At 46.1% G+C, this 23,033-nt stretch overlaps 1 protein-coding gene across 7 annotated transcripts in view; it reads right to left on the reverse strand.

Annotated features, from left to right (window-relative positions):
* The window catches only part of LOC144094097 (uncharacterized), a 41,681-nt gene extending 18,883 nt beyond the window's left edge, over positions 1–22,798 (reverse strand). Inside the window, exons 1-5 of one of the 7 annotated variants that reach the window (XM_077628000.1) lie at positions 22,583–22,798; positions 22,122–22,217; positions 20,914–20,951; positions 10,728–10,882; positions 3,696–3,893 (exon numbers count right to left, since the gene is read on the reverse strand). In XM_077628000.1, the coding sequence (XP_077484126.1) occupies positions 3,696–3,893; positions 10,728–10,838 (309 nt within the window). In that variant the 5' untranslated portion in view covers positions 10,839–10,882; positions 20,914–20,951; positions 22,122–22,217; positions 22,583–22,798. Of the gene's footprint in view, positions 1–3,695; positions 3,894–10,727; positions 10,883–20,913; positions 20,952–21,660; positions 21,831–22,121; positions 22,218–22,296 lie in introns of those variants that run through there. The other 6 variants (XM_077628001.1, XM_077627999.1, XM_077627997.1 and 3 more) reach the window with 6 other exon arrangements.
* Positions 22,799–23,033: the final 235 nt, after the last annotated feature.

A 23,033-nucleotide genomic window follows, 5' to 3' on the forward strand; every position in this document is an offset into this window, starting at 1 on the left:
CGACGTCGGTACCGGCTTCGGAAAGCGCAGCTTTTACGCCGTCAGTGAGGTGTCCACGGTAAGAGTCCAGGACGAGGAGGGAACGTTTGGCCAAGAGGGCCCCTGGACGCCGCTGCCAAACCATTCTGATCCACTGCTCAACCATATCGCTCGCCATCCATCCATTTTCGTTGGCGCGGACGATCACATTTCTTGGAAACACTTCCCGAGCTGGTAGAGTCTTCCTCTTAAAAATTATATACGCCGGCAGCTTGTGGCCATCCGCCGTGCAGGCCAGCATTACAGTCATGCGCTGCTTTTCGTATCCGGCCGAGCGCACTTTCACTTCCTTGGCACCTTTTTCGTTCACGGTGCACGCCACTAGCATGTCAAACCATACCGGCGTCTGGTCAGCGTTTCCCATTTGTCCTACGGCGTAGCCGTGCTCCATCCTCTTCCTTATTACGAATCGCTGAAATGAGATCAGCTTCTCTTCGAAGTCGCCCGGCAGCTTTTGACAAATGGACGTGCGACGTCGGAGGCTGAAGCCAAAGCGCTTCATGAACTTCTGCAACCAGCCCCGGCTGGCTTTGAACAGTTCCCGGGGGACGCCTCGCTCTCTCGCCAGCTCTCTTGCTTTGGCTTGCAGCACTTCCGTGGTCACTGGAAGTGCCGCTGACCTCTGCGTCTCCACAAACTCGGCCAGAGCTACCTCCACTTCTGGATGGCGGCCTTTCTTGGGGCTCGTGAAAGCCGTTCTCGTTGCCGCGCAAGCAAAAATTTCATTACGCTGCCCCCTCCAACGGCGAACATTCTTCTCATCCACGCCGAAGTCCCGCCCGGCTTGAAGATTTGACGACTGCTCTGCAGCGACTATAACTTTCCGCTTGAAGGCGGCACTATAATGGCACCGCCTGTTTGGTGCCATGGTGTTGGTGATAAAAACTACGCACGAAAACTTCACTGCTGCGAATGTGCTCACGCCACCGCACGAGAACAGAACAAGGCCAAAATGGCAGCCAGTGCTCATGTGTGCTTTGATCAGTATCGGCTACGGATAGCAACGGCTACAGTGCTGTCTTTCGTTGGCGTTTTGTGGGGGCGCCACCTGCGTGCTACATTTATTCGCATTTTACGAATACGAAACCTCGAAACGAAATCCTCGAATCTAAGCCGACATAAGAGTTCTACATCTCGTTTTTTTGAAAAAACTATCGGCCTAGATTCGAATAAATACGGTAGTAGTTTTATAATTTGTAAACAGTGCACTCCCCTTCATGCTACCTCTCGCTTCAACGCGTTCACAGCGCGCAACAAGATACCATCCCTTGGCACGACTACACTACCCGCCTGTTGAATTATTGCCCACGATAGAAGACTATGCGCTTTCTCCCGCCAGGCCTCCAATGAGCATGCGATTAAGAGCAGTCTTTGTTGGCTCGCCCTTGCAAGCTTTCATTCAAACCAAAACCAAAAATTATACTATCCTTGAAATGAACAAAATACTCATGTTTGCTCATCTTTGCCATCCAGGCATGGGTAGCAAACTCAAAGAACACGTGAACAAAAAGCAAGCACAACGGCATGCGCACGAAGCACACACTTTTCAAACAGAACAAATGAGGGTGCTACACTACTTAACTCTGGGGCGAAGACTGTCAGCAGTGCACATCACTCTATCTGGCGTCTGTAGTTTCGTACTGCCGCAAACTGATCAAGATGCGGGGCGCCAGACAATTAGAAATGAAAGAGTGGGTCGAACGGCGGCATGGCACAGGCATTCCCGTAGACTGAAAGCATTAGTGGCGCTACCATACTCATGACGGGCAAAAGTGCTCCCAAACGCACGGCCCTATCGACACGGTAACTGTTCCAATCTATCTTTACTCTAAATTCACCATTCCCTCAGAATCGACATGGCTCAGCGCCCCATTAACACTGAGTTTGCTCGCAGCGCCCTTTAAATGTTTTGTGCGTAAGTTATGAAACGCCGCGCATTTGGCCGCGCTGCTCGGCCTACTCAACCCCACTGAGTTCCTTTGTGTCAGCAGCGACGACAGCCGGGACTCAAGAGTGGCCACGTGTGCGCGCCACCACTTGCTGGAACCGCCTAAAAGAGCTCGAAAATGATTAAAAACTGTGCGGGTGGCGCCCGCAGCGCGGAATATGAATGGCTGCATTCTCTTTTCGAAAAAACAAATGACCGCGCTGTTCGCGATCGCTGCCGCAGCATAGATGCCAAATTCGTTCTGGCCGTTCTGGCGCAAAGTGGCGCAATTTTCGTCTCTTCTCTGTGGTTGGTGCAGTTTTCCGCAAGAAGTTGCATTTGTATCAAAATGGTGCAATTGGAGCAGGAGTCCCAGCCCTGTTTCAATTCAGAACAGTTATTTTCCTGCCCAAATAGTATATCTATGCCTCAAGAAAAATTATGTGTTAGTTTACAAACACAGAACAATGGTAAATTTTTTTACAGTAATGTGCAAAAATCTGGCACAAAGAGTCATAACTGATACGAACGGGAAGATCGAAATGGCAAGACTTGTCAGGTGGACACCCGGAGGTTCAAATCTGCTTCCGAGATGTGCATTATGTTTGAAATTGCGAAAAAAATTAATTTTATTAGTGCTGGCAAAATATGTCTGCACAAAAATGGTGGACGACGTGCTACCCCATTTACTGTTCAGCGGAATATTACATGCTGCATTTACTATATGCAGGGGTTGGACTTTTCTCGGTACTTATTTCAGAACTCCACTTTCAGTTCTTTTTGTCGAATGTTATTTTATACATAAGAATTTTCTGCTTTTCTAGGTGAAACATGTTGTCCCTTTGCTGTTGAAAGTGATATATGGTTTACGTTAAGCTTTTTTTTTTTTTAAACTGGCTGCTCACGTAGCAGTATGTACCACATAAATAACCATCTTAAGAGCTGCCTTTGCAGAGGAAAGCCGTACAGTTGTAACAGAAAGCATAGATGCCGAAGTTAAATGATTGGGTATGAGACAAAAATGTAAGTGGAAGTTTAGTTCCAAAAAAATTGATTCTCGCATTCTTGTTGCACTCTGCACTAAACGAGAGGACTGTGCACCCTATGCTCCACATGCTGAGGCAGCAACAAAACAGCTACTTAGTTGCAGCAGTTCCTTACAGTGAAAAAAACTATTTAACGAAGCAACGGCCCCAGGCAGATGGTGCTATGCTAGCCAGTACCACTTAGCTAAGTGGTCGAGCCTTTCTTTCTGCAACGGCGTGTCCGAGTCCATGAATCAATGCCTCATAACTCACAGTAACTGTACTAAATTTCTAAAATATCTTTGTCGCACCGCGTTCCTGGTTCCAGCACATTCTGAATTTTCTGCTGTGACCTACTGCAACTGGCAATGAATAGCCAGTTAGATGTGACAGGCATGACAGAAATACTGACCTTTTTCGGTTAAAACCGATTTTCAAAGAATAAATTTGCTGTACTTTTATTGGTGTTTTTCGGTTTAGACCGTAAGGTCGGACCCCTAGCTATATGGCAAAAAAGCCATCTTATTTGCAACATGAAGGATGCTCAATTAACCTGAAGCAAAGAAATCACTACTTGGTGCAGTACACTGTCAAAGAAAGCCGTGAGTTTGCTTCGTGTACAATTGAGCACAAAGCGCCTTATAAGATTCAGAGTCACCTTACTACACACGAAGCCTTCCAAAGGAAAACAAAGTGGGGCCAACCTTTGTGACGCTCATGGCCAGGTGGCGAACCTTCGACTGGTCGGACACATGGACATATGGCGTGTAGTCACGCAAGCTGAGCACGTTGGCGGCATAATGGCACAGATAGCACAGGATGTTGTAGAAGAGAAGGGAATAGAGGCCAGTCAGGCGGTCGTCGGGGCAGAACCACCGGTCACACAGCATGAAAAACAGCACCTGAACGAAAACACCAAGACGACACAGCATTGAAACACATGCCCATACAGCTTTACCCTATAAAATTATTAAAAAAAAAAAAAACTCAAGGCAACACAAACAGCCACTTACAGATAGAGCAAAGGTAGTTCCCAATGTGGGATACCTAACAAATTCTCTTGTGAATGCGATTTATTAAGTTCAGTTGTTACACAACAAACAGCTACTGCAACTGCTGTTACTAACACTGCTAGCAGGCACTTTCCATTAAAGTCCAAATTTTTTCCATGGCACGAAAAATCTCAATCCTGCTGTGATACTAAGAATGTGAATGACGGTCTAGAAAAAGGTGAAATTTCATGCGCTGACACTGGCTTCAACAAAGAAGAATTGCTATTTCAGTTTTGAAAGGGAGAAAATCTCCTAACAACATTTGAAAGTCTTCAACTGTAATGCACTCTCTTGTACCACCAAAATGAACTATATTTACTGAGGAAGATTATTATTTTGCCACTTTTTCATCAACATCATCTGGAAGGATGTCAGGTGATGCCAATGTTGAGGACTGGGCGAGTTGGGCGAGTCTTGTTTGCTTCTTCCTTTGTGTCGCGTCTTCTGGCTGGTTTAAAATGGATGCCAATGTGATGCATATATGCGGTGATTGGGCAAATGAATAGTATAGGTATACCTGAGTGCAACAGTTTTGTGCATCGAGAGCTTAAGCTAAAGAAAATGCTCTCTTATTCCACAAACTGGCAACACATATTTTAAGTGTAGGCTAAGTTCTACATATCACAGTTTGGCATACCAGTATACAATACTGGAGCTTAAGCTACGTTTTTACCAGTTATTTCCAGAGCTTGAGCACCCTAGACATGCTGCTTATTACGAAACTGGCAAATTAAATTGGGACCACGGAGCTCTCCCACCAACAGCGCCTATTGCGTTGAAATGCCTCGCACGACGCTACAAACCTGTGCCCGCTGCCGCATCATCTACACTGCCAGCATGACAGACACAGACACAGTACACCAACAACGTCATGCATTTTCGTCCAGAGATGCAGACTTGGGTACATACCATCACGACTCATGGTACATGCAGAAAATATGAGTCACATTTTTTGGCCACTATGTCCTGTTCTTTTGGGCAAATGTGGCACGAAATGGGCTTATTGCTTAGAAATGTTCAAAAGCATGCTTCTACCAGAAGAAAGTTGCATGACTCCAGCGCTGAAGTGTTGTTCATAAAAGTAGCCAATGCATAAGTACCTCCAAAGAGGTGCAGTTGACCAAGCAATGAAGGCACTACCGCACCCAGATGGCTGCAAAGAAGCCTCACAATGTTGAGCCGCAGCCGAAAAACACAAGAGCCCTAAGATGGACCTGCTATGATGGCTACTTGGAAGCAACCACTGGCCCCAAATTTTGAACACGCCAAACACACAACGGTGCAGACATGAAGGCTGTGCATCCAAGGGCTGCGTTCAGTGCCGGAAAGGCGGAATTTTCCTCTGCCTGTCATCAGAACAACTGTTTTTATCTGTTTCATAAGTCACGAACTGAAGAATAACTCTGAAGCATATATTCTCACAGCTAAACATGAATATTGATGTCTAATATCAGTTAGAAAAGGCAAGAAAATGTTGCAGTGCTTATGTTTGTGTTGCAGCTTTGAGGCACTATGGCCACATATGTGGATGCAAATAAAATGTGCTCAAATGTGAAAATTCTTGCGTAATTCTTTATGCTCAACTTCTGCTTGGTCTATTGATCGTGATTAATGCAAAAGAAGATATTTCCTCGAATCAGATTCAATAGGCACCTGAAGGGTATATCACCATCATCACGTGACTGCACCCACTACAGGGCAGAGGCATCTTCCATATCTCTCCAATTAACCCTGTCCTGTGCCAGCTGCAGCCACCCCATTCCTACAATGTTCTTAATCTCATTCGCGCACTTAAGTTTCTGCCGCCCCCTGCTACGGGTGCCCTCTCTTACCGTTAAGGACCAGCGGTTATCTCGCCTTCTCGTTACATGCCCTGCCCAAGCCCATTTCTTCCTCCTGATTTCAGCTAGGATGTCATTAACACGTGTTTGTTCTCTCACCCACTCTGCCCGCTTTTGGTCTCTTAACATTGCACCTATCATTTTACTTTCCATAGCTCACTTTGTTGACCTTAAGTTGAGCCCGTTTTGTTATCCTCCACGTTTCTGCCCCATAGGTGAGCACCGGTAAGATACATCTGTTATATACTTTTCTCTTGAGGGATACTGGTGCTCTGCCATTCATGATCTAAGAAAACCTGCCAAATGTGCTCCACCTCATTCCTATTATTCTTGTTATTTTCCTCTCGTGATTCAGATCAGCAGTCAATACCTGCCCTAAGCGGACGTATTCACTTACCACTTCCAGCACCTCATTAGCAATTGTGAACTGCTGTTCCCTTCCAAGACAGTTGAACATTACTTTGGTTTTCTGAATATTAATTTTTGACTCACCATTCTGCTCTGCCTGTCTAGCTCATTGATCATGCTTTGCAGTTCATCTCCTGAGTCACTTAGCAAGGCAATGCCATCAGGAAATCGCAGATTACTAAGGTGTTCTCCATTAACTTTTATCCTCGACTGTCCCCAGTCCAGGCGTCTCAATACCTCCTGTAAACAGGCAGTCAATACCACTGGCAAGATCATGTCTCCCTGCCTGACACCCTTTCTTAATAGAATCTTAATGCTGACTTTTTGGAGGACTACGGTAGCTGCTTATAGATATCTTCCAAGATTTTTCCATAAGGCTCCTCTGCACCCCGATTCCGCAATTCCTGCATGACTGCTGAGGTTTCAACTGAGTCAAATGCTTTCTCTTAATCAATGAAGTCTATATATAGGGGTTGGTTATATTCTTCACATTTGTCTATCACCTGATTCATAGTGCGAATGTGGTCTATTGTCAAGTATCCTTTACGAAAGCTAGCCTGATCATTTAGTTGATTGAAGTCTAAGATTGTCCTGGCTCTATTAGCAATTACCTTAGTACATACCTTATAGGCAGCATAGCGCAAGCTGATTGATCTGTAATTTTTCAAGTCCTTGACGTCTACTTTCTTATGAATTAAGATAATGTTAGCGTTCTTCCAAGCTTCTGGTGCGCTCGAGGTCATAAGACATGCGTATAAAGGGTGGCTAGTTTTTCTAGCATAATCTCCCCTCCGTCCTTCAACAGATCTTATACCCGTGCTACACGGGCGCTTCGAATGCCTTCCAACCGAATGTCATTCGGCTCGACTGCCGAACTTACGCTGCTACACGAAATTTTTCGATGGCATTCAGTTCAGATGCCATTCGAGTCGACGGAGCTCCGTGGAGACATTCCAGATTTTGGAATGCCTTTGAAGCGTGAACACAGCCCGAACCGGCCAATAGGCGTTGCCGCTGCCATCGCTTCGCCCCGCCCACAGCCGCGCGACTGCTTTCGGCTCTGTGGCTGCTCATTTTGATACCCGCTGCTCGCTTTTTCCTGCTCTTTACTTAGCAAATAGCTCGTGTTATGTCTACGTAAGTGCTTGAAGGTAATAGTACACCAATGAACATTTACCGCATGAGCATGAAATTTCTCCAGCAGTGCGCCGATGAGGACGGCTGCGCTCATACTGTTGTTTACATCGCTGCCTACGAACAGGTAGCGCTCGTTTTCACGACATAAAACGCATTCTGCGCTTTAGTTCTAATAAATAAGCTCATCTCTTTTGTACCGTTTGCACCCGTGCTTGTTAACGCAGTGTGACGATCTGTGGGAGGAAGCGCCGATACGATCACTCGCCTGAGAAACACTTGACAGCCGGGCTGCTGACATGACCTACGACTGGCGCTTGTCGCTAATTGTCCCGACTTCCTCCGACACGATCAGTAGTTTATTTTAAACTGCTTTATTCAGAAATATGATTGGTGACCATTAGCGGTTATTGAAACGGCATAACTTGTTATCCACAAAATAGCAACAGCAACGACTGCTGCTGGCCGTAAAGCAGTGCTCGGCGGTCTGGGTCACACCGGCGCTTCCCGTTCATCGTATGTGCGCCCTGCGATGTGAGCAATAGTTGATTTCTGGTCACTGTTGTCAAAACTACACTCGTTGATCATTTGCATTCGCTAAAACTTGTGAATTCACTCTTCACAACCGCCGAATTCACAGACGTAACCCTGCGGACTCACTAGGCCTAGTCGCTGCGGAAGCAAAGGGAGTCGCCATCGATTAAAATTAATTTGGCAAGCACCAAATTAATTTTAAAAGCTGGTGAGTGTTAGAGTGTGCACATGTGAAATATACCCGTTAGTTTCGCTTGTTAACAATATGTATAAGGTAGAAGGGCGAATATATTCACACCGTCGCCTCAACAGCGTGTTTTCGCTCAGCCGCCGGCCTGCCGAGGACATGAAGGCTGACCGTCCGCTGTTCGGATTCGTCGGTGTCGTTGGCCTCAAAAACTTGTCCCACTACAATCTCATATATGCTGCTGTTGACCGTGACAGTGTCGTTGTTGCACTAGTGTGACCACCGCCGTCGTAGTCATCGTACACTGAAAACGAGCTGAGGAAATTTCAAATGCGTTTGGAAAGTGTCGTGTTGCACCGCGGAAGTCCGTCGAGTCCTAATGCCATTCCAAGTCTCGAATGCCCTTCGACTCAGATGTCATTTGAACGTGCCCGTGTAGTACAGGTATTACCTGATCCTCACCAGCTGATTTTCTGCTTTGCGTTGCTCCTAAGACTTTCTTTACTTCCTTTTTCGTTAATGGCGGGATGACCCACAGCTGCGTGCTACTGCCTCTCATTAATTTCTTGATTACGCTGGCTTGTACAATTGTTTACTGCAATAAATCAATTGGGTAGGGCAGTGCGCATGACATACAGGGGTAACGGGTCCTGTTCCCACCAGTGACATATTGTCTTTCTTACTTTCTATCAAATTACATCAAATAATAATAGAAATGATAGTATAACCCACTGTGGCAGCTATGGCATTCAGCCACTGTGCCCACCAGGCCATTACACTGGGTGCCACTCACCCTAGTGATGCCACAGCTCTCCAGCCAGCCTATATGCTCTCTGGGCAGCAGGTGAATGAGCACAGAAGTTTTAAGTTACAGCTTGCCCCAGTGCCAACAGTAGTTCGTCATGCAAGTACCGTATTTACTCGCGCAATGATCGCACTCACGTAATGATCGCACCCCTGAATTTTGTCCTCAAAATTCTGTTCTTTTTACTCCCCGCATAATGATCGCACACCCCGAACTTGCCGCGCTACGTTCGGCTTGCTCTGCGAGCCGCCATTTTTGTTTTGATGTCCCGCACTGCTACAGCGGCAGCCGCCTGTTGGTTGACCTGCAGACATCCCGCAGCTAAACGTGTTCCAATAATTCTTGACAAAAATAGTATAAAAATTCGCATAGAAATGGAGTTTCTTTCCTTCCTCCATGCTCTATGAAAGCTCATGTACGCCATTTTGAAAGTCTGCGGAGTGCTTTGTAATCGTGTGTGTGTGTGTGTGTGTCAGTGCCATTTCACCATGGGGCGGTGTATGCAAGTTTCACGGCCACGTTCAAGCTCAAGGCTATTGATTATGCGCTGGAGCAATCCAATCGTGCTGCCGCCAGACATTTCAGCGTCGACGAAATTGGAATACGGTATTAGAAAAAGCAGCATGAGAAGCTGATGGCTACGAACAAAACTCGCCGGGCTATCCGCGGAGCCGCAATGGGCAAGTTTCCTCACACTTAAGAGGCAGACAAACATGATTTGGCGTCGAGCGGCAAAATCAGAAGGCCGTCTGTGGAGGTGCTTTGCTCGTGGATTGTCAAAGCGTGGAGCGGTATCCCCGACCAGGTAGCGGCCAAGAGTTAGAAAACTGGCATATCCAACGCTCTGGGTGGAACGGACGACGACTTTCTTTGGGACCACGAAGATGCCCCCAGCGATGACACTGCCGACACGAATCGTGCAGCAACGACAGTGAGGATTCGGACTCGGAATAAATTTTTGAATAAGAAAAAATAAAACGGCAATGTGTAGTTCATGTGATGCCTGTGCAATGTGTACGTTTATTACAAAGGTATGCCTTACTCAACTTCTATTTTTGGTTATGATCGTGACAGCAATTGTAAGGACTCTGACCTGCAACTTTGCATTTTAGATGGTCAAAAATTTTTTGTGGAAAATTTACTCCGCGTAATGATCACACCCCTAAATTTGCATCAATTTTTTTAGAAAAAAAGTGCGATCATTACGCAAGTAAATACGGTACACTGCAATATGCACCTAGACACACATTAAGTGTAATGACAGTGCCCTAGAGACCTTCAACTTTGCTTCTTTCAAGTAACTGAATGACATATGAAGTGCATCTTAGGCGATCCACCAAATGTCAGTGCATGTACCCCGGCAGCAACAGAAAGAAAAACTTGGGGGCCTTCTTAACCACATCCTTAAAGAAAGTGCAATATCATTTAGGTTGTCTACTTTGGTGTCTGCAATGAGTGTCTAATGTTCTTGAAATTTTCCCACCAAAACTCCAGTTGGAAACGGTTCGATTGTCCTTATATGGTCTGCATGAGTCATCACCGTCTAGAGTGTTCGAGTACCTTCAGGCACGCTGCTCACAATCCAGTGGCAGGTTATGATGACATCGCAAGGTCACGTGACTTCCCTCGACCAATCGGGTAATTTTGTTACAGCGAAGTCAGAAATTTTTTGCGAGACAGCAACGTAAATGCTATTGCATTAAAATATAGACAATTTTGTAACGCTCCTAAACAATTAAAATACTAGAAGTGTGCAGAAGCTGAAGAGGCCATACCTGGTTGAGTAGAAGCAGCATGCCTTCGCAGCGCTGGACAACGCCTTCCAGCCGATCTCTGAAGGACTCCAGCACTTGCCACTGGGAGCGAAGCAGGCTCAGGGGTTCCATCGTGGTAGCCCTCGCATCAGTGCATTCATCCACCACGCAGCACTCTGGGCAAGTGTGAGAGCAAAAGATGGGTTTGGCAAAATTAGGGGGCTCAGGCGAGATACAGTCGCGTTGCACATGTCATCATGAAAAAAAAAGTGACACTTCCTTATGTTAAACCCACCCCTTAGTAATACCCCCCAAAAGGAGGTTTTGAAGAAAATAAAAATGAAATCAAAAAGAAAGGCCACATCCGACTGCTCATGACCAAAGGAGACAGCTTGAATGTAGTCACGAAAAAAGAACAGGAGCGAGATATCAGCCAGCTATTGGCCTTACCCCCAGCACCAGCACTGAACTCTTTCTATCCATCGAGTTAAAAGGTGAGGGGGCATCACCTCCTGCTTCCCCAGTTAACTGTGTCAATCGCTGCTTTCTGGCGAGTAAATAGGAGTGCTTGGTGAGACTTGGGTGAAAGCTCGCACTTCACATTTTGCTCTGACCATAGTTGTGACAGGCGCACTGTACATAAGCAGCCACTGCTTAAAAGTGAGAACTTTTATTAGTGCGACCCTTCCCGTGTTGCAAGCAACACCTCCCAATCTCGAACTATTTTCTTTGTGACAGAAGCTGTGAATGCCTAAATAAAAACCCACCTAGAATTGCAGCCTGATCCCTGCCATCATCTGCTGCCAAACTTCCCTTTTTTTGAGACTACACATCCAGATATCGTTGGCAACTTATAAAATAATTGCATACCACTTAGCGAGCAGAACCAGGACAACAGCATTTAACTTGGAATTAACTTTTAATTGTCATAATACCAGGCATTAAAAATTCGTTGGAGGCACTTAGATATCTTTTAACTACGGAAAGACAAAAGCCGTTTCCAACTCATTGCACTGATTTGAATTTGCCGCGCTTGAATTCATTGCACGACAGAGGAGAAGAGCAGCTGGCAAAAGCGTGGCGCCACGTGACCTGGGTGGCGATGTAACGGACGGACGGTCACCGACCTAGGTGGTGATGTAACGGACGGACGGTCACCGCGAGTATATGCCATTAAAGGCTATCGCTTTAATACGTTTGGCAAAGATATAGACCAACGCCATGTTGACAAACATTAGAGGGTGCTCTCGCGGGCACTGGGGGTGGCTGGAAGTATCGTTTGTTAAGGTGTGTGGTTCATTTTCGTTTGCTTATCATGACGTTTAAGAACTGCTCTTCATGCAGACCCATCTAGGCTGCCTAGTTTGAATGAATGTTTTATGCGAATGACCCCGCACCCGCTGTCAGTGTCAGACTTTGGCACCTACCACATGGCAGGTGAAACAGGTGGTACAAGGAAGAGCCAGCTGTGACAGGTGGCAAAGTGAAGAGAGGGAAATCCTCTTCCTTTTGTAAGGAAGAGGAGGGTGAGGTCAGAAAGGGGTGTCATGGGAAGAATCCTGTCCAGGTTGGTAAACAGAAGAGCCAGACTCCACCTGCCACGGTTTGTGGGTGGAAAAGTGCAAAGAGGAAAATCCCCTCTCCACTTGTGTAGTACAGTTAAGCCACGATTTAACGAAGTCGGCAAAATCAGCAGTTTACTTCGTAATATTGGAATTTCACAACATCGAAATATGCCTCTTTGGATGGTCAGAAATTGCCAAAAAGGCACTGTGGATAACCAACAGGAAAAGCCTTTATTTGCGCTCCTTCTGCCTTTTCTTCGCCAGCAGAAACGCTGTTATGTGCATCTTTTGCGAGCTCGTGAGCCGCCCCAGCATGTCTACCGCGCCAACCACCTCGTGGGTGATGGGAACGACGCACTCGTCTTGAATTTTGGTTTTGCTGTCATCATCATCCTCTTGTATGTGCCCCGTGTACACTGCAGATAAATCGCGTTCCGCCGCTGTCACCACTGCGACCTCATGGCCGTCGACGGCGGCCTTGCAAAGGGCACCGCCATCGGCCCCCTACCACCCTTGCATTTTCCTTACTCTTCTGTCTTTTATGCCGGCGAGAACGAGGAGAGTGTCCTCCAATCACCAACCAATGAAATGAAATCAAGTCAACACCGCTCTTCTTCTGCCATAAGCGCGAGTGTGTGTCTTGTTGCACATATGCACATCATCTGAGTGAGAAGCGAGGTTGTCAGGTGTGAAATACGCAACGGGCTTCACAGCTGACGAGTGCGCCAACGTTACTGACCTTGCAGTCCTCTTACCAAGCTTTGGGCATCTGTAAACGCAATAAACGTGCCATGCTGCCTTCGAATGCAAGCAAGGCGTCACATTTAGTGCTGATCCGCTGATTTTGGTTGAGATAGCAACAGCCGCGGGCTGGCCTGGCAGGCTGCCAAGGCTAGGCAGGTGCTCGTGCTAGCCTCGCCCGTTCTGCCTCAGATGGCGTTCACCACTATGATAGTTGTCAGATTTACATCTGCCATGCGCTCTGTACGCGAGAACAGTGTGGCGCCCATATTACCTATACGCGCTCCAATACGCACTTCAGCATGCGCTCCGCGCAACCACTTCCGCCCACGATACGATTTTTCCACGGGTTCGTTTCGAGTCAGCAATGAAATTTTGTTCCACTGAAAGTGAGCCAAAATCTACCTCACTCCCGATATCCCACTCGGGGGTGACTACCGCATGCCCATATCATGGTGTTTTAAAAGAGCATAAACACCTCGTTGCGTGTTTTCTTCCTTGTATAATGATGTGCAAGACATTACTATACATGGATCACCACGTAGTATTCGCCTACGACAGCTGAATAATTAATAATCAAATTTCTACAAACCTGTTAAAGTTTTGCTTCAACAGCTCAGAAATGGCAATGACATCAAAGGTCCATATAGGTCACATGAAGCACGAGAAAAACTGCGATAAAATTGCTGTGTCTTCACTCGTGTTCTGGCTCTTGGGGCTGGCTGGCTTTAGTGCTGTAGTGCTGTAGCCTAGTTTGTATTGCTGCATTTGTCACATTTGGTATTTTGTCGTATATTTTATTTTTACTATTTCCACCATCATGTTCAATCTATTTCACTACTGATGCTGGCAGCAGAGCTTCAACTTGTAGTGTTATTTTATTGTTTATGTTTGCCTGTCCTGTTAAACTGTTTTGTTTTTCCCCCCCTGCTGAAATCCCAACACCAATCGGTTGCAGTATCTATAAATAACAAATAAATGAATAAAATTAAAATTACAAAGCAGCGATAGTACCACAGTTTTTCTCATGCTTCCAGTGACCTATACAGACCTATTATGTCATAGCCATCGCTCGGCTGTGGAAACAAACTGAAACAGGTTACAGAATAAATCAGATTATAAACTATTTATTGTTGTAGGTTAATATCATGTGGTGGTCTGTGTGTAGTAATGCCTCAGGCATCATTACAAAGGAGAAAATATGCAACCGAAATTTTGTGTCTAGTCTACACTCCTTTAAAAATATATCGCATATAAAAAAATGTTCGTACTTTCACATCCTGTTCTAGGATGCACTCAGCTTTGGTTCACCGAGAGGTGACCTCAAAGCTGCACTGTGAAACCAGAAACTGCTCTGAAAACATCTGTTTGTGTGCATTCCTATGGGGCACAACCCCAGCTGTCACTCCCAGCTGGTACAGCTGGAGAAAACAGCCCCACTGCATCTTGCTCACGTCGCAGATCGGTGCCAGTCTATAAGCGCTCTGTGCGCTGCCTCCTCCGTGTTTGCAAAAGCCCAGGTTCTATACCTTATTAAGAATTTGTTCAACAATGAAGTCTTCCCAAAGAGACTACTAGGAATCAACACTGGGTTAGTGTGAAACACACAGGACACACATCAGAAGAACTGCGCTTGACATCACTACTTCATATTTCTCGTGTTAAGTTTGTACGCAATATGCATGTCTTGAAGAAATAGCAGACATTAGCACTGAAGTCCTCACTGCCACCGTGCTCTGCAACTGAAACAACTGTCACAACTGAAATAACTGCTTTCACTGGCATCAACTTCAACCAAACCTATCTGTTCTGTAACCAGCTGCTGCCACAACGGTATTCTGCACACTGCACCACGCTCCTTTCCGTTCACAGTACTGTTACGACCAAATAGGTGATGTCATCCCACCTCAGCCAGTATTCCTAAGAGTTAAGAGGGTTCACCAGTGCCAGCATCCATAGGAAATACAAGGAAATTTCTAGAAGCTATAGCGTGTCTAAATGGGGCTCAATTTTCATGGGGTATTTGGCAGCGTTGCTTCTTTAGTGAATAGAGGAAATGCTGCAGACAGAGTTTATTTTTTGTTAAAATTTTTTACAAATCAGAGGTAAATATCCAGGAAAACTGTGCTTTTAGATATGTCAGTCTTTCTTGTCATCTTATAAAAAAACTGAGCTAGATATCAAAATAACATTTTCTCCCTTTATCTTTCTTGATTGTTAATCTGCAATTTTCTTCCATATCAGACCTATTGTTTGCATTCCACAGGCTCTGAAAATTGTGCAAGTATTTTCTGCGAAGATTTGAAATTCATGCCAAATATAGCTAGTGAGACGTGGCTCCACCTGGCATCAGGCTATTCTGACGACACTACACTCTACCACCAACCACTTGCTTGGCTGTGGTTGTGCATGCATGTTTTTCTCATAATTTGGACGAACTTCACCTCCACCTCTTTCTTTCCTTCCTTGTTGCTGGGCTGTATTTCTAAAGTATTTCCGCATTTTTTTTTCTTGACCTTGTGTGCGATTTCTGTCAAGCATGTCCAAAGCCAGCAAAACGTAGTGGGATGTGAGATGGCGCCATTGCAACCCCTCCTCCCATGCTGTGCCAAGATAAGGCATTGTTCGCAACAAAGCACAGGCGACTCACAGGGCAATGGCCCCATTCAGGATGATGCTGGAGAAGAGAACAGCACTGTTCCCACACTAACCCAGGTGTGCACTAACTCAGATGACTTATAGTAGGACGCAAGTCAAGAAGATCGGGGCAGATACCCCTCAAAGGAGGCCGCCAATGGCCAAGACCGATTGTCATGAGGTCGGGGTTAATCCCATTTCACAAAGGCACTTGCTAGTCACCTTCGATTTTATGTTGTACTCCTAGACAACTATCTAAAGCAGTGCCAATCCCCCACTCCCAGCAGCAAGGGGGAAAAAGGACCATCTCTTTCCTTTTACTGCCTAGCCTCTGCTGCACTGCAACTATGACATCATGAGAACTGATCGAAGCCAATTGGCTCGAAAGCCTCCAACGAGGGGCATTCGCTGCTGCTTTCTTGACTTACGTCCGAAAGGTGGCGAACCCTAAACAACATGGCTCAAAAGAGTTAAAAAGCGCGCCTCTTGCTCGAAACCCAGTCAGCCCGGAAGAAGTTGTTGAATCGGCATCAAAACATCCATTCTCTGATCAATCTTTTGACGAACGTCAGTCTTTTACCTTTAATTATCCTCCCAACCAGGCAGATCTCTACAGAAATGTTCACATAATCAGTGCACGTGCTGTTAACTGTACGCAGGCAAGGCACGGGTGCACCCTCTCTGCAGAAAGCAGCTCGTAGGTTTCTAGCCCTCACACTCGAGAATAGACTTCTCCCTTGTGTAGACGTGATGTCAAAAGAATATGACATGGCGGAGAAAATCATACAGTTTCGCTCCTGAACCGGTATCGCATGTGTCAAGCGTTGTTCCACCACCTTTCTCCTCCCGACTAGAGCTGCCTCAGTATGTGTCACAACTCCAGCACCACGCTGCCGAAAGTCACATATTTCAATCAGAAAAGCACACAGAAGGGGCGCTATAAATATAGAGCAATGAATAAAAAAAACACACACATGGCGAAGCAGAGCACATACTGAGCCTTTCCCAGAAACCAGAGGAGGTATGGAATTTTCAGCTGCAAACCTATGCCATCCCGACTATCGGTTGACAACAATGGTTGGAGGGCCTCATCTGCGGGTTGCTGCCGTTTGTACATACAAAAATAGCATATCCGGGTGGCACAGCCAGCCCACATCTTTTCCTCCTCTGTACATTGCAACTTGTATTTTCTTTAAACACATAGCAGCAATAGCAATTTCAACACAGTGAGAAATCGCTTATGCAATGGCAAAATTTGCTTTCAATTTGCTTTCATCAGGACGATCTTAGTGCTTTTACAAAGCACCTCTATCTCCCTTTTATCAAACTTTGATTTGCTTTGTTGTGACATTGACATGAACGGAAGCGTTTTTGCAGCAATTGATTTAAACCATCACAAGGTGCTGACAATGCTGGGAAAAAACAGATGAGCAGATTAACATGGCACTGAAACAAGCTTTTTATTGGGCTGACTTGGCCCATAAAGAAACTGAACATCACGGCAGCGGCGATACCAAGAAACGCGCTTGGCATTCATTGAAGAAGAGGAACCTCAAACATATGGCATTAAAAATGACTACAACAATCTAGAACGTAGTCAAAGCTGTCACGCGTGGCTGCAATAATTCAAGATAATGTTGGTCACATCTCACGTAACAAAGCAATATGCCTACACGTCGACAGTTTTGAACAAGAACAAGCAGTGCAAAAGTTTTATGGCGTTACTTCCAACTCAAAGAAGCATCAGCTCGCTCTTTTACTTGAAAAGAAGGGTCAACAAAAACACTGAAAACACATAATAAACACTGACAGCGCAAACACAGAGTCCAGTAGCACGTATGATGGGGTTCAGGTGCACTATGTGTGCAAGTTCTGGGCGTGCACAGCGACGCTGCTGTTTGCTGTCGTCCCATCGGTAACTTCATAGTTAAGTTCCCCAATTCAACAAACAAATCCACTACCAGTCACCTGATGGACCATGCAAGGCGAAATGGGGGAAAGGTTCATTTGGAGTGCTTTCCCAGGAACGACACTTGCTCGATAAACAACTGCAGGACAATTATGCCAAGCTAGCAGCTTCTAAAGGCCCTACAGTCCTGGCAGCGCATCGGCCTCAAGCTAGAAAACGTGGTAAGCGTCCTTTAGTCATGGATTAAACATAACAAGCACTGCGAGGTAGGTGTGTCTATAGAGGACTCACACCTATCTGTTTTGGCTGATAGGTGTGGAAACCCAACTGGGAAACCCTACTGGAAAAATGTCTGTTCTCTGAGCCCCCCTCCACCAATGGAGTGAGAGGGGTTAAATATTTTGTGCTTCGATCCCCATCTTTGGCTGCATATCCAAAGAAAGTTCTGGGCTCTACTTTTTGTACGCAGAAGAAGAACCAATACTTTTGTGTCGCGGTAGAATTTACATGCCTCGACTGGAAATAGAAGTTACGTCCTTTATATGATACTTGAGTGCTGCCATCTATTAACACAGAGTTAAAATCTGAGTTACCTTGGAGCTGGTGACCTTAAGAAACGCAAATTTCGAGATATCTGGCCGTCGACAACAATGACTTATTCTATTTAATAAGCATAAAAATGTGAAGGCCAGCTGCGTGGTTCAATATTTATTTCACAGGTCAGAAGCTCTGTTTGTTCTTATTAACCTAGAGATGGGCCGCTCAGAAGCGAGCCGGATCTTTTGAGCCGCTCTTTTTAAAGAGCGAGTGAGCCGTGGCTCAGTAAAAGTGAGCAGTGGTTCTTTTGGAGAGCCGGTTCTCTCTAGTTCAGTGAGCCATATTGAGCCGTGCCAAACAGTTCCATGAGAGCGGGGTCCTCTGCCGGGTGCGATTTGCGCGCCACCTATTAGCAGTGCGAAAAAGCAACTGCATTCCCGCTCTTCCTCGCAAGAGCCACAACCAGCTCCTTGGTCCCTCGGCTGTGTACGATACGGTGTGCCCCCCCCCTTCCCCCCCTGGTCCCCGGAAACATTGACAAAGGCGCAGGAGTCACTGTCCGCTTCACAGCATCGCTATGACGGCTGAAGGCTCCTAGTTTTGTTAAGAGCGCACATCCACCAGCGCACCAAGAAAGCAAACGTGGCACACACAATGAGCACGTGGGGTCGCTCGTTCCGGTGCTCCATTCCCACAGCAGCAGATCTCCATGCTGCTTCTGCAAAAATATACGAACTGCCACGTGTTCCGCGACAAGCCCTTTCCTTTGCTGGCATTCTTGATGGCGCCGAAGCGTTGTGGGCCTCTGACATTTCCACGACGAGCCAGTGGGTTGGTGGTCCTGCCAGTTAGCTGAAAAAAATCTCGTCATCCTTCGAGAGGTGACGCGCAGGAGTGGCGAGGAAGGAAAAGAGCATCATGCGATAAGGGCTCCCGTAAGGAGAGGGCCTTCGGATGTTTTCGTTATGTGCTTGTTTTTCTTTTAGCCAAGCCATGGGCTCGAGGTTGTGGCAAACTTCAGGGGCTGTGGCTACCTTCATTGGTTGTTGAAGCTTAGGGTAGGCCTGGAAATATGACTGCCCTAACTTCTTTGTTTGTAAAACTTACAAAAACGCAAGCAAATGCATTAGAAGTCACAAGTCAGTCTTGTCTAATTTAGCTAGAGGCTCCTTGCAGTGACTAACTGCAATTCTACAAGTACCTAGGCTTTAACCCGTGGGTCGATAAGCAAGGTCTTGTAGTGTGTTCTCTGTGTGAGAATTCCCTTTTTCTTAGTTAGTTCGACCGTCTGTGTGACTCTGCTTCTGTAACTCAGCTCGCCCTTGTACATTTATGTAAATAAATTTCCTCTCATCATCATCTGCATTCGTCAATTGTCCCCTTCTTCAAACACTGCCTGGAGATGTCCTGTGCCCCTCCAAAGAAAAAGAAAAGACCATGCCTAAATTTACTACACGGCTATTTTACTAATGCTTACATCGTTTTATTTCAAAGCCAAATAACTAGACTGCATAACACAGGTTACACTGTAACCTCCGTTATGCAGTCTAGTTATCTGCCTTTGAAAAAACCGACATATGCATTAGTAGAATAGCCGTGTTATAGGTATTTTTACTAATACCTTCGAAGTGTTGCACCAGCTCACGATGCACGATCGGTGGAAGTCGTGAGACATAGCTCGAACAGCGGCTGTCAACGAATGGCGCCATCCTTTGCCAATGATTTGCCAGAAGACACGTTCTGAGCGAAACAGCGCTCGCAGACAACGGACGAGAACAAGGAAGACACAACAGCGCAGGACAACACATACAGCACTCTGCGAGCGCTGATTTGCTCAGAATGTATCTCAACCAATTTGCCCAGCAATACGCACTTTGCCAGAATACCCGGCTCTGACTGAACGGTTTGGCACGGCTCACTGAACGAGAGAGAACCTGCTCTCCAAAAGAACCACAGCTCACTTTTACAGAACGGCTCGTCCGGCGTCGCACTTGGGGAGAGAGGGAGTGGAAAGAAAAGAACCGCGGCTCACTCGTTCTTTAAAGGAGTGGCTTAAAAGACCCGGCTCGCTCCTGATCGACCCAATCACCGAACAGATTTGAGTGAGCAGGTGAGCCGTTCAAATGAGCTGGTTCATTTCAGTGAGCTGAGCCGTTCCGAGCCGCTCACTGAAGTGAGCCGTTTTGCCCATCTCTATATTAACCTCCTAGCGGATTTGGACCAGCAGACTGTCATTTCTGGCTTGCAGGCTGGGCAACTTTCTTTTTAGTTCTTTTTTCTGCCCATTCTACTCTTTGTAATTTCTGGCTCATGACAAGTCCGGCTTGTCTTGTGTTTTCTAGCACTCTGTGTCCGGTTTAGCTGAGCACAGCTCGTTCAAAGCAATTTTTTTTTTTTTTGCAATGCCAAACTGATGGCAGCATGTGTACGAAATGACCATTTTCAAAAAAAAAGTGTCCATTAGGTGGTTAACCTGATGTCACACTACTATCGTCTTCAAGCTCAGAAAGTAATTTACGACAACAATAGAACAATAAGTGCCCACAAGATCGAAAACTAACAGAGCCCTTTCAAGCCCACAATCCTTGCACCCACACGTATCAAAAAACAAGTGACAACACAATAGTTGAGGTAGCAAAAAACTTCCTTGCCATGTCAAAAGGAAAGAGCTGTTGCCATGGTCGCAGCAAAAGCCAGCAAGTAAAGATAATACTGAGATTAGAGAACAAAAGCTTAATAAAATGAAAGGGCACACAAATTCCAAGTTATGTGCCACAATAAGCGCAACAATTCTAAGCAAAATGCCGTTATGGCTTACCGACGGCTTGCCAACTCGTGAATGAAGGCAGTACGCACCTGCAACATTATGAATGTGCAATGTTTGTCTATAATAACAGTGTCTCAGGCTAATCTAGCTTATATAGCCATTTCAACTAACTCCACGATAATCATGAGGTCTAAATATGCTATTAAAAGAAAAGCTCTGCTAGTAAAAAGAAAATAAGGCAAAACTGCCCAATTATGAATTATGAACTGAGCCAATCCCGGACGTACAGCAGATGGCAGCTACCATTCACAACAATGAGAAAGGAAGTTAAAAGTGCTAGCTAATTACTTGATGGAAACAGTGCTTAAAGAGTCGTAAAACAGAACCAAACTCACACTGACATTTCATGCAAAACATTAATGCCTGAGTTAACTAAAGCTGATACTATCCAAAACAAAAAAAAAATCGACACACAAGTGCCTTTACCTTTGTTTAGAAATTAAATTTTTACAACATATGAACATATGGCTAACACATTTCATACTTTTGATTTATATGGAATTAGTCATGTTCACACTCAGTAGCTCAGCAAGTAGTAACTATCAGAGGCAATGCGATCAATTTGTTCCAGTCCTCATTCCAGCAGGCACAGAAATAGCGGCTGCCATTCCACGAGGCAATAAAAATGCTGGAGAAGTCATGCCACAAAACACCCCAAGTGTAACGCTGCGCTAAGACGTGTACTACTCTGTCCGAGCCGATGACAGATAACAACAACGGGCGCAGAATGCTACTCACTAGGCTCCCTGTCGATTAGCCGAAACCGAGGCACGTGCGCTGAAAGGTAAGCAACACAAAAGGAGAAAGAACTGGCGAGCATCATGGCGTGACGCGTCGCTGAAAGCCAATGTCGCCTCAGCCTGACGGGCCAGGGCTGGAATCATCGTGTCACCCACCCGCTCCGACGTTAGTTCTGGTCGCGGACTGATCGGGGAGGCTTGCCCTCCCGCCAGCGCCCGGTATTTCAAGCTTGAGGCACGAAACTCAGCTGTGAACGAACTCTGCGCGATCTTATCACCCGCTCGGGGGGCTCACTCGGCAGCCGGACAAACATCGCTTCCGTTGTCTGTTCACAGCTCGCGCGCGACGACTGACAACGGCTGCGAGATTGTATCTCATGCAAATGGAAAAACCGTAAGAAAGGCTCAGAGCCCCTGATCGCCCGCTGAAAGAGTCACACAAAAGAACCACAAGCTTACCAGGCACAAAGAGCGGAACGTCGTACGCACGCCTTCGGCTGTCACGCGTGTGACACGCGCAACGCCCGAGTGAGGGTGAAGAAAAGGCCGCAGCGCCTGAAATAGACGATATATTAGGCTCTCACAGACTGAAACCTAACGTCCGGTTCCCGGCTCTGGTTTTGACAGTACGTACGAAATAGCATTGCGAAAGTTTCCCCTTTCCCTCTTCGTCTCCCCCCACCTTCAGAGAAAGGGATCACTTGAGCGGCTAAGTTCGAGATGCGAGGCGGCCGCAACAGGTCACGTCAGAACCAACTAAACAAAAAGAGCGCTCATAATGCGTATTATGAACCGGCAAGCACGCTCACTGAACAGATACACTGATTACTCGTGAATACACAAATCGTGTAAAGTGGTAGGCAGTTCAGGCTGACACCAGAGACAACCGAACGACACACACATCGAAGAGCACATCTCACCTGCTTACATCACCGATGGCGCGAACTCGCACGGTTCCCTTAAAGGCTTGAAGGTGCTCGGAAAGCGGTGAAAGCGCCGGCTGATTAATAGGCGTGATCGAAGTCACTTATGACGTGTGATGAAGTTTAGGAGAAGTGAAAAATAGCGGAGAAAGAAAATTAACGCGCCACACGCAGTTGCCACCACACTCACGCACACGAGCGACGATAAAAACTAACAAAAGCAAACAAGAAAAATGCGTTTTTGCGAACGGTTGCCAACTCTTTTCCCCAATATTCTCGGCCGTTCTTCTTTTCTCCAACTATTAATAACATGACTGTATAACACAGGAATTATTAAGTAAAATATATACCAATAATGAAGTTTTACTCAGTATAAAGCGCATGCAACAACAACGCAGTGTATATTTTTAGTTTCGGTTTCGATTTTCGCAACGAGTCTTGCGCGGCA

Source organism: Amblyomma americanum, chromosome 6 (assembly GCF_052857255.1).
Source record: "Amblyomma americanum isolate KBUSLIRL-KWMA chromosome 6, ASM5285725v1, whole genome shotgun sequence".
Lineage (NCBI taxonomy): Eukaryota > Metazoa > Arthropoda > Arachnida > Ixodida > Ixodidae > Amblyomma > Amblyomma americanum.